This window comes from Equus caballus, chromosome 10 (genome assembly GCF_041296265.1).
Source record: "Equus caballus isolate H_3958 breed thoroughbred chromosome 10, TB-T2T, whole genome shotgun sequence".
Classification (NCBI taxonomy): domain Eukaryota; kingdom Metazoa; phylum Chordata; class Mammalia; order Perissodactyla; family Equidae; genus Equus; species Equus caballus.
The window spans coordinates 72481515-72506569 of NC_091693.1; the positions used below are offsets into that span (position 1 = coordinate 72481515).

Below are 25055 nucleotides of genomic sequence, written 5' to 3' on the forward strand. Positions count from 1 at the left end.
CAGGCACACTGATTAAACAATAAACAAATGCATAAGTGCCTTCTTTATTCTTCTAAATCTTCATCAGTAAATCAATGTATCTTAGGTGAGCCCATAAATTTTTAAAATATATCTTTTAATAAAATTGCTCAGATAGACAGGATCCCCACAAAAACTGTTTGCGCAGGACTGCATACCCTTAGAGGCATCCCTGACTCGACCCTTCACTATATTTTCTCTCAGGAGGCCAAAAAAGTGATTTGACTTAAATTTTACTATTCCATTTTAACTCTCCAGTTCATTTTCCTTTTTCCTCCTATACATTTTAAGTAATTCATATTGCGTTTCACTAACCCTACCTTCTTCCATACCTTTTTTGCGCTTTCGTTTCTCTCTTCCTTTTCCACCTAGTCTCTTTCAAATCCAAAGCAAAGGTGCTTGTGCGTGTGTGTGTGTGTGTGAGAGAGAGAGAGAGAGAGAGAAAGAGAGCAAGACAGGGAGAGAGAGAGGGGTGGGGAGGAGGAAGAGAAAGGAAAAGTCAAAGAGAAGATCAAAATGATCAAAATGGTCATTGCTAGGGGTGGAAGAAAAGGAATGTGTACAAATGCTACTTTTTGTCTGCTCACCTTAGACTTTGTCCTTACATGCAAGGTAATTGGAAGTGTAGCCTGCTGAAAACTCATGTTGTCCCAACTTTGTTGTTCTCCAGAACTGAGGCCTCATCTTTTTCTATGGTTCAAGAACATTAGCATCAAGGTTGTTAGGACAGTAACAACTCCACCCACAGATACCACTCTTCTGGCATGACACCTTGGGTCAGAGATGTTAACTGCTAGCTTTGAAGTCTGGTTCTACACAACTCTCTCCACAATAAGCATGATCTTGAGGAATCATAGACTTTTACATCTGGAAAGCATCTTGAAGATCATTCTGCCCAACTTCCTCATTTTTTAGATGGGGAAGCTGAGACCCAGAAAGGGTGTGTCATGTCCAAATACATATGGCAAATCAATTATAAAGAAATGCTATAAACTAGTCTTAGAATGCCCTGCTCCAGTGCTTTTAGAACCACATCATGTCACCACTCCATTGGATTCATTCACTCACTCTGAAAATATATAATTTGAGTGCCTACTCTGTCAGGCACTGCCCTATGTGCCAACATACAACAGTAAATAAAATCTCTGCCCTTGTGGAACTTACTTTCTAGTAGGGAGCAGAAAGAAAATAAACATAATAAATAAATCTGGTGTAATTTTAAACTGCCATGGGAAAAATCAATAGGGTAAAGGGTATAGGTAGAACAGAGAAGGGAGTGGTTGTAATTTTAAGTAGGGTGATTGAGGTAGCCTCACTGAAAAAGTGACATTTGAGGAAGGACTTGAAGGAGGTGAGGGAGCAAGCCACGTGGGCACAGGAGGAAAAGCATCCCAGGCAGAGTCAACAGCAAGTGCAGACTTTAGGAGAACCTACCTTGCATGTTTGAGGCACAGCAAGGAGGCTAGTGTGGCTGGAGCAGAGAATAGGAGGCAGAGTAACAGCAGACAAGGTCAGAGAGGTAACAAGAGCTGCAGGTAAGGGTCAGGGAGTCAGATTCTATAAGGCCTACACTGCAAAGACAGGGGCCTTTAATCTGAGATGGCGGGCAGTTATGAGCAAAGGACTGATGAATTTACATTGTAGCAGGATCACTGGCTGCCGTGCTGCGTCAGAGTAGACTGTAGGAGATAAGGAGGGAAGCAGGGATGTCAGTCAGACCAGAAGTGATACTGGGATTCACTATCTTTCAAGAGGACTCCTTAGAGTCTAAGAATTAGAATTCTAAATGACTGTTTGCATTTGTGACTGGTGACAAGCCTTTGAGACACCTGACAAAACAAACATTAGCCCCAAGAACTGTTTGAGAACTAAGATTAACCTTTAAATAGATAATTCTCAATTCCTCACTTCTGAGACTAGTGAGATTGCCAGAAAACTCACAAGGCACAGAAAAGTAAAAATAAACATCAAAACAATTTTTAAAGAGTGACAGTATTGGGAAATAGCAACCGTGAGTTTGCATTACCTGCAGAAGAAACTTAGATGAATACAAACAAGATGAATCTCTTAGGGACATTTTTCTTTAGCAATAAAGATGAGCAGAGAACAGCAACAGAAAACATACGTGCTTCAGAGGATTTACCAACTTTCTTGCCAAACTCATTGCCTTCCTTACCTGTCATTTTGTTCAAGAGCTTCATCATTCCAGTTGTTCTAGCCCCAAATCATCCTTGACTCCTCTCTTACAATGGACACCAAATCCTGACAGCCCTACCTTCAAAGTATATCCAGAATTTGATCACTGCCTCATTACTTTCACTCCTACAGCTCTGGTCATCATCATTGTCTTTTGCTTAGATTACTGCCATAGCCTCCTAACTGGTCTCCATACTTTCATAATTTGTCCCCCTTACATATATTTACTCAGTTGCCAGAGTGGTCTTCCTAATGTAATAGCGTCAGATTGTCACTCTTCCATCTAAACCGTCCAGCGATCCTACATGAACTGCAAACTCCCCTCCACCCGGCAACCAGTTCACTGTGCCCTCGCCACAGTGGCTTCCAAAATACCAAGTGGGCTCTCATTCTTTGGACCTTTGCACTGGCTGTTCCCTCTGCTCAGAAGCTTTGTGGCCTCCCCGATAACAAATCACTGATTTATTTGAACTGAGGATACCCAGAAAAATAAGCACCTTATATTTCCAAATCTACTTCATGTATTTTGATTCTATCGTCAGGAGAGCAGCCACTTTTTTCCTGAAAGTTTAAAAGAATGCCCCAAAGCAACTTTTAATACTTAAGACCTGGAGTCAGTAGGAAAGTGTACCCGAATATGTTTATTTTAATGTACTCCTCTGCTCTCAGTAAGCAATACTTCCCAATAAAAAAGTCAAGATGCGTTCCAGTCCACAGGACATCATCAATTTTAACAAGAGAAAATTTCAGAGCCTTTGCCACTAGGCAGCTTCTTATTTAAACACTGTTTCCTTCACTACACAAGTGAAACCAGCTTTAATACAGAAAACAAAGGAAAATACGAAAACTGTGAAAATTTTTTAATATGTTGAGGTATCTTCTTACATTTTTGACGATTTGTTTTTGATTTAACTCAACCATGTTCTTTTATTATAAACATAGATAGTTCTTTAGTATTCTTATAAAAGTTGCCATGCTTATCTAGCCATTTTCTTAGCTTTTGCTATTATGGTTCCTCGAAAATTTTCTTTTTTAACTGCTGCCATGAACTTGGAGATGACAGATGTACATATTTCAAGTATTACTGCCTTAGTTTTATTCTCCCAAATCAACCGTTCTGAACATTTTTCGGAGTACTGATACTTTTACAACGATTATCAAAACTGTTACTGAAACCTACATCCCCTTCATCAATTCACAGAAACACGCAGTCACAGCCACCTTTAGATCTACGTCCCAGCCGCGTTCACTGTACAAATTCAAAAGTGAAGCCTAGAGAGCTGAATCGAGAAGCCCCATCTCCGCACTTCCAGTCGATTTCTCCCCGGGATGCACTCCGACTGGCTATTCAGCAGTTGGCCGACCCTTCGGACCCGCTGACGAACGAGCAGAGCTTCTGCTCCTCTGCCCACTGGACTCCACGCTGGTCTCGGACCCCCGTCCAACTCCCGCGGGACGCCAAGGAACGTGGAGATTCGAGGTGTAGAAATCACCTGGAGCCCACCATCAGCCGACACTAACACGACCGTCTGTCCTCACAGCCGGGACCACAAGGTCGGAAACCGGAAACGACGAAGTTCGCCGACGCCCCCCGCGTCCGGCCACCAGCTACACCGTCCCGCCCCGGCACGCGAGGCAGGTCTTCAGCCCAGACACATCGAGCGTGGATGCCGCGCTGAGGGGCTTCTCAGGCCCTGCAAAGCCCTAGAACCGGCTCTAGGTGTCCGTGGCGAATGCCAGACAGGACTCTGTCACTATCCCAGCAAATCCCGAGCGGGCGTGGGACAGGCGGCTACTCAGTGCCCCTCGGCCAGGCCCAACGAGTCGAACGCGGAACTAGGGAGCAGGCGGAGGCCGGCGAGGGGTGATTGCTCAGCAGGCCCGGCCTGGCTTTGGGCCCCGGGCCTCGCAGCCGGTGACTCTGCGCCTGCGCCCGCCCCGCCGCTGCCCGCTCTCCAGGCGCGGCCGCGGTCCCGGCTGCAGCACGCCGCGGGGTGTCTGCGTGATCCATGGGCAGCGGCGAGGGTCACGATGACAGATTACGGTGAGGAGCAGCGCAACGAGCTGGAGGCTCTGGAGTCCATCTACCCTGACTCCTTCACAGGTGACTTCTGCGGCCGCAGGCCCGCAGCTACCCTGGGGTGGAGTGGGATCGGCCGGAGCCGCCTCGGCTCTCGGCATTCCGGGCTGGGATGGAGAAGGGGACAGCAAGGCCGCGTGGCCACCTTGCCCTCCACTTTCTCCTCCAGTTCTTCTCCCAAATGGTGAGGCACTTACCTGTAAGTCCGAGGCTGTTTCCCCTTCTCCTCTGTTCTCTAACCTCCTAAAGTCTGGTCGAGGCTGGCGAGGTCCCTGGAGAGTGTCAGGCCTAGAATTCAGTCGGGGGCACTTTGGTTTCTGTGTCACTTACAGCAACCCGAGGTTTAGTGAAATACACGAAAACAGATACTCCGAGTGAGAGTAGTCTTTCCAGAGTCGCAAAGGTGTCAGTTTTCACATTTTTACCTTTATTCAGATAGAAGCTGATTTTCGTACGATGATGTTTTAAAGTTTGTGGGATTCAGAGTGCTGTTCTCAAAGTACCCCAGAGTCAGTTTTGAGAGGAGTATTGTCCCTGAAGTTTGTCGCGTTTTTTTCCGTTTTCCTTCTTTGTTTTTTATATTCTGGCATTCTGCAGAATGCCCAATAAACGGTGTGGCCCAAATTTCAGTTCCCTTGGACATTCGCAGGTTCTTAAATTAGAAGGGATGTTAGACATCATCTATTCTAGCCTCCCCTTGCTCCCAAGCAAGGTAATGGAGGCTCAGGAAGGGTGAGTGGCTTGCTCTGAGTGGACCAGCAAGGTAGTAGCCGGATTCCAAGAGTTAAGTCTGGACCTCTTTCCTGTTCCTTTACCTTCCAGACATGTGGGACTTGAGACCTAGCTCCTGCTGGGATGAGGGGGAGCAGAAGATTACTTGGTAGGTTGGGCTAATATAAAATATTTTTGAGAAGTTCGTTAGGTATATTTTAAAGGAAGAGAATTCTATATTAAGCTGTGCTTCTGATGATTCTGAAAATGCTGCAAGATAACCATATCGGTATGGCTTCTCTCACATTACACTCAGTTTTTGAGAAGTGATCAAATAGAGCCTCTGAGCGCGTAGATTTGTGGGGTTTACATTCCCCATCCCTTACTTTGAGTAGTGTTCATCATTGATTGTTAGAATTCAGAGTGTAAGGAAGGTTATTTTAACTTGCAAACTCCAATCTCTCTCCCTTTCATGGTTCAGCTTAGTTTTCTTAGCTCCACCTTTTGATCACTGCTTGCAATGGTAGCAAATTTTGTTCTGCTTTGCCAACAGGCAGATGTCTCTCAGCTATCCCTGTATAGCTCCAGTCCTGTTCATGTTCTCTCTCACCAGCAGTACGGCTGTGCTGTGAGGATGTTAAGGGGATGAGTGAAGAGGGGTTTGAGAGTGTCGTTAACTGGGTGAGTGTGTATGGAGTCTGGCTCCCTTCTCTATCCTTGTTTGTATGTCAATATCTAAATAAAATAAAATATAGGGTCAGTTTTTGGTTATATTCTTATGACGTTTGGTCATTTCTAGTACATTACAAATGTAACAGGCATGAACACTGTGTAGGCGGAGTTAAGAAAGCATAAGATGTGTTATTCTTTTCATTTCTTTGGACATAAAGTATCCGTCATTAAGTACTGTGCATATAAGCCTTTATAAAAGTGATACATTTTTTTAACCCTCAAACAATTGTGTGGTTCTTTCAAATCGTGCTAGGCTCTGATGTAAGTCACTATGTGAAATTCTTGTCAGATGCAAAAGGGCTTGAGGATTCTGAGCCAGGGTAATAAAGATAATTTATGAATCTTTGATGCATTCAAGTATTCAGCACTATCAGCTGAGCCCAACTGTGTCTAATTCCTATCACCATTCCTATGTGCTTTGCAATAAATATATTAAAATGAGATGTCTTGATTTATTGTTCTTCAGGAACTTTGCCTTACTCATGATCATGTTCTTTATGAAACCTCTCAGGGAAAAGGCAGAGGACTTTGGAATAAAATGTTTCTGTGTTTGATCTTTTGAAATCTTGAGGATTTGCAGGGTTTACTGTTTTGTAGCCTTCTTTTGTGTTGATGATTTCATACTTCATATTTTTGTGCTAGGTTTAAGAAAGAGCTTGTTTGTGTCACTTTGTGGAGGAACACTAATTGGTAGTTTTCCAACTTGACTTTGAATCACATTTAATATTAGATTTAGTAAATACTCAATGCTGTTGATGGAGGAGGTGGATATACTTTTTTTTAATAGATGGTCAAGTGCTTGACGGAGAAGCCTGTGTTCAACACATCACGACCCCCCTTGTGGATGCTGAAGAGGCACCATCCAGCCAGCCCATTCTCCTAGCCGCATAGACTTAGTCTAACTTCAGAATTGATTGCTTGACTATCTGCAGAGAACTTTTGGTCCACTGTTGCATTTCTTGTGAATTATAACAAATCATAATTTGTTTCTTCTTTTTTGCCTATTCTGTAGCTTGATAGCACACTGATCCAATCCTCCTAACAAGTAGTCTTCCGAAATATAAGCAGACTCTTCTGATACCGCGTTCTCCTTCCGTAGTGCTTCACTTAACGAGGTCCTGCTAAGTAGTAGAATTTGGTTATTTGCATTTCTGTATCCAAATCTCTGACTGTGTGCGCTCTTTTTGGAACAAATTGGTTGGCTTCAGGCTAACCAAAAGTTAAGTTCTTAGTTCTGTTTGGTCTTATACAGAGGTGTCCGTAATCCTGTATGTGCTTGCGTCAGTACCTCTAAGTAGCAGCCATGAGCATTTAACAGTTAGAATTGCATCTTAGAGATGGGGCAGAAGTCATCTTGTGAAAGGAGCTTTTCTAAGACAGACACTCCCTAAGAACCAGAGGGACTTATTTTAATGTGAGCTGTCTGGTTCTTTGTGAAAACCTTAATATCATTTATGTGTCCCTTTAGTGTAACTTTCTCCTACTACCTCCATTATCTCTCTTCTTGACAAACTCCTTAATTCTGTCCAGTTTACCATCATCCGCCCCTATATCACCTCATACTTCTGCCCCTCCACTAGTTCCTTTCCTATGCCCAACAATCTGACTCTTTTTCTCAAAAGTATTTTGATCCACTCACAATGTTGGAAATCTGGTGTCTTTACTGAAGGCTTCTCTTTCCTCTGCTTACCCCAGCTCACAGTAATGCTTTGCAGTGGCATTATTCCTTCATCACAACTCAGGAATTGTTCATCTTTGCAAATCCAGTTAAGTAACTTTTCCATCCGTAGTTTTCAGTCTTCTCCAAGCTTTGCAATGTTATCTCCCTTTCCATAGTTTTTCTTTTTTTTTGGATTACGTTCAGCTATGACAGAAACCCCCGAATAACAGTGGTTTTAAAAAGATAAAAGTTTATTACTCTTGCACATAAAAGATAGTTGTGTAGCTCTAGTTCAAGAATTCCTCAGGGACCTAGGCTTTTTTTTAGTTCTCTGTCATTCCTAAGAGGTCGTCTCACCCTCATGGTCAAGTGGGTGGTATTCCTTTTCCAAGTGGTAGGGTAGATAAAGGAATGAAGGAAAAAAAGAAGTGAAAGATAGCTGTTTCTTCAGGAAATTTCCTGGAAACTGTGAAAGGACTTATTTGCTTCCATCTCATCAGATGGAACTTAGTCACTGGGAGAGACCTAGTTAGAAGGGACGCTGGGAAATGTAGTCTTCATTCTGGGTGGTCAGTATGCTCAGTTGAAACTGGTATAACTGGAAGAAGGGAGGAGTGGACATTGGGGGATATTAGCAGTGTTCTCTGATATCTTTTTTTTTCTTGTACCTGGTTCATAGTTTTTTCTCTGTAATGGCAGCCTGGTGTGGTGGGTGTTAGCTATGTGACCTTGGAGAAATCATATAAACTTTCCAAGCCTCAATTTCCATGTCTGTTTGAGGAATAATGTAAGTGTAAATACTTTAGAACTGTTAAACAAATATAAGATACTCTTTCATAGAAATTTGCCAGCTTAGTTGCTGATTCTTCTAATTATATGGCTACATGACTCTTCTTTATCAACAGTTTTGATTTCCATTTCCTTCAAGTGCATGGGGCCTAGCTATATCTTGGGAATGCCATCTTTAAAATTTTGGTCTATGACATTCTTCTTTCTGTCTCTGAACTTTGCAGCCCTGCAGTGTTTTCATTCCCATGCTTACTAAACACGCCTCTCATGATTGCTCATAGATTGATAGTTTATCAACTTCTTTCTTGTCCATCTTGCCTCCCTATTCTATCTGGCTCCCAAGGTCAGGCCGTTCAGTGGTGTTCTTGCTAGCATCCCCGTGTCCTCTTTTACCAAATAGTTCCTCATTTACCAAATATTTACTGTATGCATCGTTAGAAGCTCAGTCTGTGGGGAAAAAACACCAAATGAGTGATTTACAACACAGTGTGATGATTCTTTCATGGTTTGTATAGGATACAGCCAGAGCATAGGGGGAGGGGAGGGTCTGAGTCGTTTTGGAGGACTGAGGGGTGATGAGAAGTTAACAAATGAATGAAACCAGGGGAAGGGGCACAGTATGTGCAGAAGCATGACTCTGTGAGGGAGCAAAATGTTTTCAAAAGACAAGTGGCTAGGTATTCCTAGAAAATAAAATGAGAACTGAGAGTTATGGGAAATGAGACCTGACAGATAAGCAGAGACCAGATGACAAAGGGCCTTGTTGGAGATTTAGATATGATCTTATGGGCCAACAGTTCATCACCCATTTACCCCCCACATAGCTACACAGACATGTACCCTGCACCTTTAGACACCGCCACGTCAGACCTGGATCTCGATACTTGGGGTGGCTTCACAATAATATAGGCTTCTCTTGAGTTTGTTGTTACCTTTCATGGCTGCTGCTTTTCTTTTAATCTCTGGCACTTTTTCCTTCTCTTACTTTTTTTCCCCAAAGCTTAAGATTCCTTTCAGAGCTGGTGTCGGCCCTTATTTCTCTCTCTGGTGATCTCATTTACTCTAATGACTTTAGCTCTCACCTCTCTGTGGATGATCCCAAATTCAGTTCAAGCCCACCTGTTTTTAACCTCCACTTGCCCATGTCTGATTGCATGCTCATTACTTCCAACCAAAAGTACTGTGTGTCCTTCAAATATATCATATCTGATTTTTCTTTTGTATTTCTTGTTTTTGTTAGTGGCACCACCATCCTCTGCCTGCAAATTCAGAACGTCATCTATCACTGTCTTAGATTCCTCCCTGTTCTCTGCTATTCCCATAGCTGCCAACCTAGTTCAGAACCTCATTAACTTTGCTGCGACGATTTCAGCAGCTGTCTAGTTTCATCCTGCCTCTGCTCTTGTTTGTGTCCTTCTGTTTTATGCATTCTTGCTAGATTTATCTTCCTATGTTTAAAAATAAAATTCTCACCATACTGCTGCTGCTAAAGAAACTTTCACTGTCCACAACTAAACTTCTAATTGTATTTTCAACTAGTTTTCTTCACCCACACATACGCCTGCCAAGTGGAATAATTTCTGATTCCCTGTATATTCCTTAAGCTCTCCCACCATTATGCCCTTACTGCCCTGTCCCTGTCACCTACGTTCTGTTTCTCCCTCTCTCCTTACCAATACACCTTCATTCACAGCCTAGCTCAAATGACTTCCCTGGAATTTCTCTACTGGAAAACAATTTTTCATTTTTCTTTTTCGAGGAAGGTTAACCCTGAGCCAACATCTGCTGCTAATCCTCCTCTTTTTGCCGAGGAAGATTGGCCCTGAGCTAACATCCGTGCCTATCTTCCTCTACTTTATATGAGGGGTGCTGCCACAGCGTGGCTTGACAGGTGGTGCGTAAGTCCTCACCCGGGATCTGAACCGGCGAACCCCAGGCCACCAAAGCAGAACGTGCGAACTTAACTGCTGAGCCACCAGGCTGGCCCCACAATTTTTCTTTTTGAAAGAAACTTTATACAGTTTATTCAGTTCCTCCAGTTACTAGCTGTATAACCTTGGGCACATTATTTCAAAGCTCTTTGATCTCAGTTTCTATATCTATAAAATTGGGATAGTACTATATTTAATTGATTCTAAGGCATAGTTTTACATTTTAGCATCTCTGAAATATGAATTTGTCTTACAGTCAATTACTTATCATAGTTTAATTGGCAGCTTCTTTTTTCTTTCTTAGTGGCGCATAAAGTAGGGTACATCTCATACTTGATGGCATCTTAAATTGGGTAAAATATGGTAATAGTATAAAATCGTGGTCTTGGTGTGAAAATTAAAGGACCTTCATGTAAATGCGTAGCACAACACAGGCATAAAGTAATGCTCAATAAATGTAAGCTGTTGTTATTAAGTATTGACGACCCCTAACTTACAGCCTCACGGAGTCCTAGAAAATGGTCATAAGTTGGAATGTCATTAGGTTGAACCTTTATTTCTATAGTTGCAGTGTTTACATTTCGTGACATGTAAATGCTAAAGTTGGTCATGAAATAGGAACGAAATACATCAAATATATTTTATACACATTTCTTTAAAAAAAGATAAGGCCAATCATATTATAAAAGCTTTATTATAATTACCTTTCAGGGACGTTTTCAGCATGGACTGGACTTCCTGAGGCCTGTTAAAATATGAATCCAGTGTCCAGTGACTCTTATCCTCCTGACAAACCCCTTCCTAGTAATCATAGATATTCATCATTGCTTCACGTGCTTTCAGGCATCAGTTAAAATGAAGGCATGTGTCTCGAAAATTTTATTGATAATGAATATTTGATGAAGGTCTCAGAAGTTCTTGAGTAGGGGAAGCTGAGTAGTCTCCGTGGTGACTCCTTCAGAGATCCCCTTGCTGTTTCATTTCAGAAAGAGGCTGCTAAGCTGCTGCGAGCCTCCCAGGAGCCGCTGCCTCCCTGGCCGGAGTGCGGCACCAGCTTTTCTTGTGTTCGGTAGCAGTCACAGGTGGCTCAAATGGTTTTGTTTATTTGTTTACTTTTCTGATGGTTCTGAATACAACTTTTCTTTGTTTTCATTTTTCTTCTTTCATTCCATTAGTTTAGTTCTTTCATCGAGCCAGAATTTGTTGAGTTTCGAGATGCTGCCAGGCCCCAGTCTAGGCGCTCTCACAAAGTTTCATGGCATTCTTGTGGAAGAATAGACAGTAAGCAGGTATCTAGCATCCGGTAGACGTCAGGCTGTAAGAAGGTATATGATGCTTTCTATTTATATAACTGTTGATTTGTGTGTCTGGGGTAACAAATTGTAAGCAATTTGATGTTTGAATTCATGACTAATTTTGTAATTCCGTGAAAGATGATAGAGGGTCAATAGTTTGTGAAAGAATAAGGTTCGGTTCTAGGGATGATGTGGGAGGAAGAGATAGCTAGAAGACAAACTCTAACAAATTAATATTTACTGTTTGTTTGTCATGGAGATTGAGTTATACTTCGGAATATCTAAGTATAAAAATTGGTGATGAGACTGAATATCATTGGGTAGTTTCTGATGAGAAATGTCAAAGTTTTTTTTTGCTGTTCCATTTGGGAATTTTTTAGGATGTAATTTTCCATGTATAGGTGGACATTTTGAATTAAAAGGTAAATTACTTAATGTTTTAATTGATTTGATAAAACTCCAAGAGGGTATCTGCTATATGTATTTCTTTCCAGATTGCGGACAACATTAGAATTAAATAGAAAACTGATGGACGTTTTATCATTTGAATCTTGTGTTCAGTCTGTATTTGTGAAAATGGAAATACAGTCTAGGGATCACTTTCTGGGACTGAATAGTGGTATTTTGCTAATAAGGAAAAGCATCTGCCTTAGGAAGCATCTTAATAACTTAACCTCTGTGGATATTTTCTTGCAGTATTATCAGAAAATCCACCCAGCTTTACCATTACTGTGACCTCTGAGGCTGGAGAAAATGATGAAAGTAAGTCTGGGCAAAAGTGCTTGTAGTTTTTCTAAGCTTCTCTCTTAGGAATTTTACTCACTGTGCTAGGCATTGCAGATATGGAGGTGCTAAGGTGCTGTTAAAAATCTAGTATACTAGACATACTCACATAGTGCTGGTGGGAGTGTAAACTGGTGCAGCCACTATGGAAAACAGTATGGAGATTCCTCAAAAAATTAATAATGGATCTACCATATGATCCAGCTATTCCACTGCTCGGCATTTATCCAAAGAACATGAAAACACAAATGTGTAAAGATGTATGCACCCCTACATTCATTGCAGCATTATTCACAGTAGCCAAGACTTGGAAGCAACCTAGATGCCCATCAAAGGACAAATGGATAAAGAAGATGTGGTATATATACACAATGGAATACTATTCAGCCATAAAAAGGGATGAAATCTGGCCATTTGTGACAACATGGATGGACCTTGAGGGTATTATGCTAAGCGAAATAGGTCAGAGGGAGAAAGTCAAATAGTGTATGATCTCACTCATAGGTAGAAGATAAAAACAAGGACAAACAATCACAGAGAGACAAAGATTGGATTGGTGGTTACCAAAGGGCAATGAGGGAGGGAGGAGGACGAAAGGGGTGATTAAGCACGTGTCTACGGGGATGGATTGTAATTAGTCTTTGAGTGGTGAACATGATGTAATCTTCACACAAATCAAAATATGATGTACAGGTGACATTTATATAATGTTATAAACCAGTGTTACCTCAATGAAAAAAGAAAGAAATTCTCTTTTAATTGATGCGAGGAAAACTTCTGAGAGCGTATGTAAATCTTTGAAAATCCAATACATTTTAGCATTAAAGTCAAACCTTGATTGCATTGTAATATGCTACTTATTCCTGAAAATACCCCCAGTGTGAGATATAGGGAAAGGACAAAGTAGGCTGCTGCATATCCTTTTAGTTAGAAAGAGATTTGAAAATTTTGTTTTGTGTGATTAACACTTTTGTAACTGTTAGTGTTTAAGGGAATTAAATCTTAGAATAGTTTCCTATGTATGAGTTAAAAAAAAAAGAATCTAGTATAAATGTGTGTTTCTAGTCAGTATTTACTATGTAAACATGGCTTGTAGAGAAATAGAGAGGAAGTCAATGAGATATATTCTGACACAGTAAGCTTAGTTTTAAAAAGTGAAACAGAATCATTAACCATACAGCAGATGGAGAAAAGGTAGGGGATTTTTGTCCATCACAAGACTTCACATGCACACATACTTCAGTGGTTTGTGGTATTCCATCGAGTGACTGTTATTTTTCTTCTTTGAATGTTTAGGTGGTTTATTGGACATTTGCTGTTATAAATTGGGCTGAGTAAACACCTATCTGGATGTTTTTGTCTCTCTCTTTAGGATGGATATTCCATCATTAGTTAAATACGTATGTACATAAAATCAGATAAAAACTGCTATTATATAATTATAAGACTAAGACAAATGTAAAAATTGAAATAAAATAGCTGTAAAACAAATACATTAAAATTAAGTGAACAAATTTGGCAGATTTGGAGGCCAAGTGTCTGAAGTTCATTTCCACCTTTAGTCTTTGGTGGCAGATGTTATCTCAGGGCTAATCTTCCTCAAAAAGAAAAAAAGCGTATATAGAGAATATTAGAGGGTAGTAGTAAAACAAACAGACAAAATTTTTTGTTGACATCCAACACAAAAATTAAAACAAAATATCAAACCAGCGTATTTTAAGGTGTTTTTTTTCTTCCATGGAGAGAAATCTAGATTTGAGTTATAATCATCAAACTCAGGAGGTTTTAATAATTAAAATGTGAGTTATAAGGTAAAATCTAAACAAAAGATTACTATGACTTATAAGTTTTAACAGAAAATGTTTGGCACAGGCCAAAAGTGAATGAGAAGGTAGAGATGAGTCAGGTTAAAAGTTTCTCAGACAACCTCTCAAACTGTGCAGTTGAAAACCATTTCACCTAGCAGCTGCTTGGCACTGCCCCGCTGGCATTGTACAGGTGGAAGTAGACCCCAGGGCTACAGCCGGAATTGCTCTGGGAACTGGCTCTGGAGAACCCTGAAAATGAGCCTAAGGTAGTACTTTGTCTATGTGTTGTATTCAGTGCCTTTTGTTCATCTTAAGGAAGGTTTTAGAAAGAGTGACTTTTATCCATCCTCTTTCTCAGACATGCAATCTGGTAAAATACTAATAAGTTGTAAGTGTTTTTAATGTGTTAGAAGTGATTTTAGGTATTCCCATGATTTGTTTTCACTTATCTTTGTGGTATGTGTTGTTTGTATTAATGAGTATCTATCTGGTCTCATAGTAATCTTGTTTTTCTATGCAGAAAAATCTGTTGAGCTACTTTTCATTGACACATTGTAAGTTAATTACTGATTCCACAAAGATGTTGACCTCTCCGTACTTTACATTTTAAGGTATTCATATCAAACTTTTATCTTGTGTCTTTAGCTGTCCAGACTACCCTCAAGTTTACATACAGTGAAAAATACCCAGACGAAGCCCCCCTTTATGAAATATTCTCCCAGGAAAATCTAGAAGATAATGATGTCTCAGACATTTTAAAATTACTAGCATTACAGGTAAGGAAATAACATTTTATGTTTTGTAATGGCATTATTTTACTGGCCTTAAATATTATACATTAATTTCAGGAGTCAGAAAATGCTATTAAATGTGTGAAGCATTGAACAAGCAGAATTCATGATTTATATATATATATCACAAAGCATCTTTTTGTTTCTCACTCTGTACCTTTAAAATTTGAGTAAGCCAAGTTCCTAGACCTTTGTTTGAAACTCAGTCAGCCCTGTCATTTTGGATGATAAAAGTCCGATAGGTACTTTAAGTTATAAACATGGTTTCGATTTGTTTCTCAGAATGTCCAGTTCCATGTGCAGTTAAAAATTCCAACTTTAAACAAAATTTAAACTCCCAACTCCTCTGACATGTTGCAGGCTAGTTGCCTACAATCTGGAAAGAGGACTGGTGATTTTTTTTTTAATCTTAGCTCTCCTTCTCCCTAAGCTTACAAATAGCAACAATGGCTGCTATTTTAGAGGGGAGATTGTGTGGAAGAAAAAATGGCTATTGGAAAGCTCTTCTTGCCTAGTTCTGTGATGGGATGGGCCATCCACAGTCTGAGCTTGGCACGTATTTAAAGCTCTCTTGCTTGGGTAGAAAGGTTTCATGGGTTCTTCAGAGTAGGGAGTAGGGAGAGCAAGTAAAGTCTTTACTCCACCATCTTGAAATTAGAAGTCCTAGTTTTGTTTTTTTCTAGAAGAATTGGAAAATATGTCTCCACTGTAAATGTGACTTGTATATTTCAAGGACTGTTGGTCCTCTGAATGCTGATATTTTAAAAATATTTGGAGCTATTATGAAATGAAGAGTGAAACAAGATATATCAAGCATGAATTTATGCTGTTCCTGGGCCCCGTTCACTCCGCTACCCAGTATGAAATTCTCTTAATTCTGTTATCATTTGGCTTAACATGCTTCAATTTAAAACATGCAAAGAACTTGGGATAGTATGCTGTATTCAGTTAGTCATATATTAATATAAATTATTTGATCTGAGTGATTTTTTTCCTATGTGTTTTATATTTTATTTATACTCAAACTCCTTCCTTTCAAAAAAGAAGTTTTGGTTTCTTTCTGATACTTACGTGAGATCAGATGTATTGAGGGAGTATTTGTACTTTTTCTCCAAAAATAGTTGTATTAATTTTCAATTATCAAAATAATAAGTTCATATTATGAAAAACTGAGAAAATCATGAAGAGGAAAATAAAGATTACTCTTAATCTCACCAGTGAGGTACAACTGCCTGTTAACCTTTTGGTGTGATATAGTTCCAGACTTTTTTTCTTATGCTATTATAGTCCCCCTCTCTTGCCCCAAGTTAGATCATTCTATACATAATGTTTTATCACATCCTTTTTCTCACATAACAATATATGTGGGCATCTTTCCATTTTAGTAAACATGTATATGAATCATTGTTTTTGATAACTGCATAGAATTTCACTGTATGTATAGTTATACATATCCTTTTTGAAACAATTTAGAATTATTTCTCATTTTGCCTGATTTAATATGTAATTCTTTGAACATTCTTATATATCACTGTTTATAAATCCTTAGAGCAGAGTCTCCATTGAATCCCTAGTACCTGGCACATAGTAGACTCAAATATTTTTGAATAAACAAAAAGAATGAATTAACAATGAGAATACTAATCCAGTGTTTTCTAGAAGTAGGATTGCTGGATTAAAGGGTATGTGTACTTAAGAATTTCATACACACTGCCCAGTTGACCATCAGAATGGTCGTGCCAAGTTATGATCTCACTACAGCCAGTGAGGTGTCTGCCCACATTTGCTAACACTAGATATTTTCATTTAGGAAGAAAAAAATGATAAGAAGATGAAAATAGTATACAATCGTAATTTGTAATTCTTTAATTACTAGTGATATTGAAATCTTTTCATATGACTTCTCGTTGTCTAGTTTGCATATGAATTTTTTTTTTTTTCTGTTGGAATACTTTTTAAAAAGAGATCCTACTGGGATTTGTTATTGAAATGTATCAAGCATTAAGTGACCAAGACAGACACCATCCCCTCTTGTAGATTTTATACTCAGTGAGGAATATGGACTAGCATTATTCTGTGTAAAAAATGCTATGATGGGTGAAGTGCAGGATTGTATGAGTGGATATAGACTTGAGCCATTGGAGAAGCTTCCAAGAGGAAGCTGAGACCTGAAGGAAGACTGCCAGGCAATAAAGGGAGTAGAAGAGTTTCAGGGTAGAGGAACCAGCTTGTTAAGGGGCGTGGAAGTGAGAAAGAGAGAAAAGATCGTTATTTCCTTCCCCAGCGTCCAGTCATACTAATACTCTAGCTTAGAATTTGAGGTTGGTGGTAATATATGATGGAAGTAAAGAGATTAATTCCCCAAAGGTCTTCTAAACTATTTTAAAAAGTATGGCCTTGCTCCCATTTGGTTTGGGAAACTCTTGAGGGATGTTAAACAAGAGATTGACTAGATCAGTTTGTGTGTGTATTGAGTGGTCAGAGAAGTTGATGTCAGGGGTGACAAGACCAGAGGTTTTAAGAAGATCATTTAGGAGTTTCTTCTAATATTCTGGGCTGAAGATGATGGTGTCCTAGGTTAGGATAATAACAGTGTTGATAGAGAACGATACATGGATTTAAATGTTACATAAGAATAGATAAGAGGCAGTGATAGAGCTTATGATGGTATGGGAATGTTTAGGCTGGGTGGATGGTGGTGTGATTCTCTGAGATGGAGAGCTTAGAAATAGGTTTTGTGGAGAAGATGATGATTTCAGTGTTGAGATGCCTGTGGTACATCTGAGTCACTGTCCAGTGGACAGTTTTAATATGGGTTTGGCACTCAGGGGAGAGATTTGTGTAGAGTCAGATTTAGGATGGTTAGCGTGGAGACACCAATGGAGAAGCCCCATTGGAAAGGATTACAGAAGGTAGGTTGAAGCCTTGTCTTCATGGAGGGTCCAGGAGATGATACCCACTAAGTGCTGCTGAGGCCGGCCCTGTCAGGGAGTGCTTGGAAATGTCTTCTTCTTCTAGGAGTGAAATTCTGGCTTGTGTATTTGGGGATTTTTTTTTTTTTTTTTTTTTTTTTTGGCCTGCTTTCTTGGAACCCTATCTTGTTTCTGTGGATAAACAAGATATTTTATTTTATTCTGCCTTCAAATGACCAAATTCCAAATATCTTTTGAATTATATCCCTTTCATGAGTTGGAGATGCTTTTATATTTGATTTTAAACCATTCCAAATTGAAAGAAAAAAAAGTAAAGATAAATCACCTTGGCTACAAAATTCAGTTCATTGTCACAGCTCTTAAAATACCCAAAAAGAACTGAAATAATAAAAACATGCTGGAGAACTGATGTTACTGTTACTAGGAACTGTTGGAAAAGGTTTTCTGAGTTCTACCTTCCTTTATGATTGTTAAACAGAATTTACTGAAATATCTATTTTATGTTGGATATAGCAAATTACATGAATTTTTACATTTAAGACATTTATGTGAATGTTCAATTCTTAAATGATCATTTATCCAAGTGTCTGAACTTACAGTGTAACTGAATTAGTAATCATATTAGTAATGTATCGAGTTTAGTGATTACGCCAAAACACTTTTTCATTGGTTAGCTTTAAATTTTCTGAGAAGTGTGTTTCTCACTGCAACTTTTTTTTTTTGGTTACATAGGCAGAAGAAAACCTTGGTATGGTGATGATTTTTACTTTAGTGACAGCTGTGCAAGAAAAATTAAATGAAATAGTAGATCAGATAAAAACCAGAAGAGAAGAAGAAAAGAAACAGAAAGAAAAAGAAGCAGAAGAAGCTGAAAAGGTATATTTAAGAGCCATGTTTTGTTTCATTATTCTTTAAATCTGGTTTTTTTGGTTGTTTGGTTTTTTGCTTTTGGAAATTTCAGTAATTTTTTTGGAAATCACAAAAATAAATAAAAGTAAATTTTAACAAAGTTTTACTAAGTAAAATTTTAGAAATCCCTCATTTAGTTGGTGACATAGCACGAGTAATGATTAATAATTAGTCAGTAAAGCTCATACAGGTAAAATCAAGAAATATGAATTATTTCACTTATTGTATAGAGTTTAGACTTATAAAGCTCTTACCAGAGTGATTTAAATATTTACTAAATGTAAAGAAAATATCAAATTCTGGAATTGAATAAAAAAAGATAAGCTGTGATGTTAGTATTGTAAATTGACGTGTATTCAAAACATACTACCGACAGTAACAACTTTCTTCTTAACAGTGAATAGCAGCGAGGGTACATTCATTGCATATTATCTTTGTTGTTTGTAATAAAAATTAAAAATGGACTTTTCCAGAATAAATTGCCCAAACCAATGAGAGTAGCCACTGCAGGCAGAAATCAGATTAAATATTTCAAAACTTGAAAGATTGTTTTTCTCTTTTTCTTGTAAGTGGCTGTATTCATTCATCTAGAAGATCATTAGGCTTTATTTTTTAAACCACTGTCTCATTTGTCTGGTGATGATATGTCTTCTTTATTTTCTAAGCAATTATTTCATGGCACTCCTGTTACAATTGAGAATTTCTTAAGTTGGAAGGCCAAGTTTGATGCAGAACTCTTGGAAATTAAAAAGAAACGAATGAAAGAAGAAGAACAAGCAGGAAAAAATAAATTAAGTGGTATGACCCCCCTCCCTACTCCTGTTCCCGGCAAACTCCTTTATCACTTCTTATATAGAAAGAGGATCATTTGGACAATTTCTGTAAGAAAATAATATACTTGGGCATCTAGTACAAAAAGAGAAAACATTCTCTCTACATGATGATATTTCTTCACACATAATTATAATTAATTTTTATGGCTTATCTTTGATCTCGATATTGCAATGGATAGATCCCAAGATACAGCTACCATGATTTTCAAGATCACAAGTCTTAGAAGTTGTAGGGTCAAACCCATTGTTTTTCTAGGACTCTAAGGCAGACTAGGTTTTCACTTGTTCCATTTTAATGCAAATACATTTCATATGTCTCTTAGCTGTTTGTTGGGTTCATAAATTTATTGAAATTCACAGAAAAACAGGTTTTCAGACTGGTTTTCTTAGATTATTATACTTTTTAAAGGGCTGTAAGGGAAGATAGAGGACCACTATGTTGTTTGAATTAAACATATTTATTTCTTTTAGGGAAACAGCTGTTTGAAACAGATCATAATCTTGACACATCAGATATCCAGTTCTTGGAGGATGGTAAGATAATACTAGAATTCCACATGTACATGATGTGTTGTTTTTAATATTAAACCCTGAAAATCAGAGTGATAACTTATTGTAAAATTTTCCTTCCAAGGCTGTAAGGAAATAACATTTTGAATAATAAATAGTAATATTTGATTAATTTATACATTGAACTATAGTATTTTTTAAAGTTTCCTGATAACTTAAGCAACGAAAGGATAGCAGTGGATAAACAATTATGGTCATATTAGCATCTAACAACTAGTAAAATGGGCCACTGTGACTCAGGTGACCTGTTCTCTTCAAATTTCTAGTATCATAAATCTATGGAAATTATATTCCATGGTCTGTCACGGAGCTTTATAAAAACCTCAGATCTGGAACTCCTGGCATGCTCTCCAACCAGAAATCTTACATTTCATACTACTCTTGCTGTCTTCGGAGCATGGAGTCCCTTACGCCTTCCTTCTCCTTTTTGTCCTGACCCTTACCCTTTTTCAGTCTTCTGTCTGTCCATCGTCCATCCATCCACTAATATTTATTGAATCCCTACTATATGCCAAGCACTGTCCTGGCTGCTGAGAATACAGCAGAGAACAGTCTAGACAAATTCCCTGCCCTCATGGAGCTTATGGCCAGGTGTGTTTATTAAACTGCTCCATCTGTCACACCTCCAGTAGCACACTTCGTTAGCTGTCTGTCATGCCCATCTTGCCAGTTGGAGATCCATCTGGCCTTTCACTTTGTTTCCTGGACTGTCTGGGAGAGGGTTAAGAATCCTTGTTGATGTGGCCCATTGCTAAATCATACTTAACCTGAGCTGGGCCCTTACTGACTCTCAGCATTCTATCTATCTATCTATCTATCTATCTATCTATCTATCTATCTATCTATCTTAACACATTCTTGCTCCAAGATTTTTATAGTCTTAAAAAAACCAAAAAACAACAAAGATGTCCTTATCCTCATCTATCCCCCTCTCACTTTAGGAGCGTCTTTGACCTACTTTGTTGAGAAATTCTAGATCCAAAAAGCTTTGTCTGTCCTCTCTTGCACTTTAGAAGTTCTATATCTTCACTAATTCCCGACTCCTTTCCCTAGCTGATGAATCAAATGTCTCCTCATATCCAATAACTTACCAAAAGCTGTCTGTTGATTCTGCCTCTGAAATGTCTTTTTAACTCTTTCCTCCTGATTTGAAGTCTATATCATTTTTCACCTGTACTTTTGTAGTGAAAGATGTGATAGCTTTTGTGGTAGCTTCTTAAATTATCTCCATGCTTCCATCTCTTCTTCCTTCTAGGGCTCTTAACTATCCTATAGTTACTGCCTCTGAGATGGTATTTCTAAAACCCATGTTTAATCATGACGTTGTTCTCCTTGAAATCCTTTGATGGTTCTCTACTGCCTAGAGGAAAGGGTTGACCTACACAGTCCTTCAGTCTGGCCTTCGTCTGTGTTATCTCCAGATATTTTCCCTCAAGAATCTTGTATTCCAGTTAGAAGTAGTCAAGGTCTTATCTTTTCTCTCTGCCTTTTTTGTATACATCTACCTAGAATTTTTCTACTTGGTGGATTCAAATTTATCATGAAGATATTTCAGATGTCATCCACTCTCTGAAGCCTTCACTACCTCTCCGACAGAGTCGGTTATTCTTTGGCCTGAAGTTAGCAAATTGTATTTTATTACTGAGCTGCTCATAGGCATGAAGCAAAACTCATTCTCCTTGAATTGAATGTCACTGGGCTAGAGTCTGAGAGGGAAGGAATAAACAAGTTTTGGTGATTTAAGAGTACTGTAATATCGTACCTTTATGTACTTCAGACAAATTGAAGAGTGAAGACGTTTAATGCAAAGCCTGGGTATTGCTTCCTGTAGGGCTTAGATATTGGAATCTTGGAAAGGCATACCAATGGTTACAAGGGGAACTGGATGAGAGTGAAGATCAACTTTATTAATTGAATAAGTTTAGTTGAGCTGTAATGTGCATATCTGCCACTATTGGAAGAGTATGGTCAGTGTTCATCAACTCTGTATAACCAGGACATCATCATTGTCTTCATCTTGTAGTATGCTACATCATAAATAATTCATTCTAGGAAGGCTTTTTTTGTAACTAGATTTTTTAGTCTATGAACTGGAAGCATGAAGTTGCTCTTAAAATGTGTGTGTCTCTGCTGACCAATACAGATCATTGTTGTTGTGATTTGCAGTAATAGCTCAGGATTTCATCTTGAACTTCACGTGCACATTTAGAAGTTTCTGTTTCATATTGCCAGTGAATTGTATCTGTTATTCCTGAGTGTAAGACTGAGGGTGAAAACTTTTGTCTTTTGCAGCTGGAAACAATGTGGAGGTAGATGAGTCTTTGTTCCAGGAAATGGATGACTTGGAGCTGGAAGATGATGAGGATGATCCAGACTACAATCCTGCCGACCCAGAGAGTGACTTGACTGACTAACGGACCATCCCCATCTGCAGAGGCTTGACTGCCACAGCATCTGTGGCTATGCTGAGAGGGTGTGGATTTTCCTTTCTTTTTTTCTAAGAAAAAATAATTTTCAGGAGAATATTCTTCTGATAGCTTTCATCATTGAACTAAATAAACTGACCTTAAAATTTTAAATATAAAATGTTCAATTCCTCTTTTTGGTGGGAAGAAGGTCACATATTTAAAATCATTTAGTGTTGGAGAGAGATCCTGCTTATAGCACTGAGACTTGAAGATAGGCTGCTGATGTGCACAGTTGTGAGTATCTATACAGCAGAATTGGAATAAGTCAGAATTTCTATGCTGGAGACAGTGGTGCCTTTTGGATTCTAAGTGTTGTCATTCATATAAAATATTAGAAGACTGAGGTGAATAGAACACTGACCCTTCTGAAGTCTCACCTTCAGGCATGATAAATTCAAGTCTTAAAACCAGAAGCCCATAATATAGTCAGGAATAAAATGAACTTTAGTCCCATAGTAGTATTTTAATGAGAATCCTTTGTGGAGTTATTAACAGTTGTGCACTCTAGGCCCTTCTCAGTTTACATTAATAAACACTGAGCCTCAATCTGAATTTTAAAATAGTGAAATCTCATGCAGTGACATATGCGATTCTGATGCACACTCCTGATTAAGAACACTCTCCTACAGTTATGGAGACTATATATTGTGATGTTCCCCTAATTTCCTAATTAACCAGTCTGAAGGGTTCTGAATTTGTGGGGCCGTACACACCATCTACAAGAAAACCACACATCCACATCCACGCACATGTGACTGTCTTCATACTAATTTGGGATGATTGATTTGGGGACTCCAGGTAGGAGAGCCAGGCTTTATGCAAGTTATCCAGTCACTGCAGTTTCGGAGGATTGGATCTTAACTCCAATAGTAAATTACTTGTGCTATTGCAAATGGCTGCCTTCATTCAAAAATACATAGACCACATACCCACAAGCACAGCAATATCAACCTCACATTTGTCTTTGGAGTCGGAACTTATGATTAAAATCAAATTATTTCAGACAAAACTATCATTGAGGAGTTTGATACTTCTCACCAGCCTTGATCCCAGACCACTAAAAGGGAATAGCAGCATTGTTCAGCATTTTCATGCAGAGAGTAGTCCAAAAGTCTGTGTGGTGTGAGATTTTGCTTTTCCTAAGGAGAGATCCTTTTTGAAATTGACCAGCTGATGCCTAAGAACCGGAAAGAGCAGTTCAGTTAAAGTTAAGAAAAGCAGTGGTGAGGAGTGATGTCCACATCATGGCAGAGTGAGTTCTTTTTGTCAGTCACCTATAAGTTGCAACCAGTAGGACATCCATAGTCCAACAAAGGGCATTGCACAGCACATGGAATGCCTGAGAGACCCATACATCTATACATCTAAAGATGGGGGGAATGGACCTTCTGGAGGTGGTGGAACCAGGGGAGCAGTGACAGAAAGTCCAGAGACCAGAGGCCCTGGGAACTCAGGTTACATCCATGAATGGAGGCCCCAGGAATCCAGGCAACCCATGCTCCCAGAGGCACCAGGAATCACTGCAGGGCCTGTGACCAGATGCTCTCAGAACTATGATGACTTGTGACCTATGCCTTCCCCCAGTGGTGGTACCTTCAACCCTGGTCCTCCCAGCAGTGGGGGCTGCATCCAAGACCCTGACACCCCTGGAAGTGGCAGTGGCGCCTGTGACCAGAGGTTCCAAGAATTGCACGGGTGCCAGACACCAGAGGGTGTAGGAACTGCAGTGGCACTTGCAAGCAGCCCCTCTCCCTCCCCCAGTGGTGGCAGGTGGCACCTGTGACTTGAGGCTTCAGGAATGCAGTGGTACTCGCAACCCAGCCCCCAGTGGTGGTACCTCCGACTCCAGACCCTGGCAGTAGTCGCATTGCCTGTGACCTGAGGTTATAGGAACCACACAGGTGCTGGAGAGCAGAGATTTGAGGAAACCTGGTGGTGCTTGCGACCTAGGTATCCCAACCCCTGTGGCAGTGATGGTGATACCCACAACCCATGACCCTAGCTCACCTGGCAGTGGTGGTGACACTCGCAAACACAGCACTCCTGGCAGCAGTGTTGCCAGCACTCCAAGATAACCTGGGAGCAGCAGGGTAGGAAGTGCATGTGGCAGCAGAACCTGAGCCTGTGGAGAGCCCACAGAGCCAGGTAACAGTGACAGTGGAGCCTACAACTCTGGTCTCCCTCAGCTGCAGGGGCGCCTGCAGCTTTGGCCCCCCTGCCCATAGCAGTGATGCCTGCAGAGCCGACAAACTTGGACATGCCAGAGGTTCCTGTGACCCCAGCTCCTGCCCCACTCTCCCCTTCCTCCCCATTGCAGTGGGGGAACATGTAACCCAGGCAACCCCAGAATTAGCAGAAGTGCTCTGACCCCAGTGGCAACACTCGTGACTGCAGCACTAGTGTGAGCAGCAAGGCACCAGCAATCTCAGAGGCACAAGCAGCACACGGGGCAGTGATGACACCTCTGGCAGAGGCAGTGGAGGCTGGAAAGTGCAGACTCTCAAATACAGTCAGAAGCAGCTCAGAATCAAAGTAACCAAAGCCTTAC

The 25055-nt window shown here is 39.8% G+C and overlaps 1 protein-coding gene across 9 annotated transcripts; it reads left to right on the forward strand.

The window, feature by feature from the left end:
* Window positions 1-3823: 3823 nt before the first annotated feature.
* On the forward strand, window positions 3824-22625 carry RWDD1 (RWD domain containing 1). Of its 9 annotated transcripts, XM_070222739.1 has the most exons (10): window positions 4180-4318; window positions 5559-5686; window positions 11293-11442; window positions 12109-12174; window positions 14524-14557; window positions 14649-14779; window positions 18460-18603; window positions 19302-19434; window positions 19941-20003; window positions 22332-22625. In XM_070222739.1, the coding sequence occupies exons 4-10, from the start codon at window positions 12166-12168 to the stop codon at window positions 22451-22453; spliced, it is 636 nt and encodes a 211-aa protein (XP_070078840.1). In that variant the 5' UTR covers window positions 4180-4318; window positions 5559-5686; window positions 11293-11442; window positions 12109-12165; the 3' UTR covers window positions 22454-22625. The 9 variants fall into 9 exon arrangements, with proteins under 9 accessions (XP_014589225.1, XP_023505150.1, XP_070078842.1 ...); XM_070222738.1 differs by lacking the exon at window positions 11293-11442 and having other exon boundaries at window positions 4060-4318; XM_070222740.1 differs by lacking the exon at window positions 14524-14557 and having other exon boundaries at window positions 4064-4318.
* Window positions 22626-25055: the final 2430 nt, after the last annotated feature.

Coding starts and splice junctions, on each gene's coding strand:
- RWDD1 (NM_001309241.1), top strand. CDS start 4,246: ATGACAGATTACGGTGAGGAGCAGCGCAACGAGCTGGAGGCTCTGGAG. Junction 14,780..18,459: donor TAAAATTACTAGCATTACAG/GTAAGGAAATAA, acceptor TTGGTTACATAG/GCAGAAGAAAACCTTGGTAT. Junction 19,435..19,940: donor AGGAAAAAATAAATTAAGTG/GTATGACCCCCC, acceptor TATTTCTTTTAG/GGAAACAGCTGTTTGAAACA.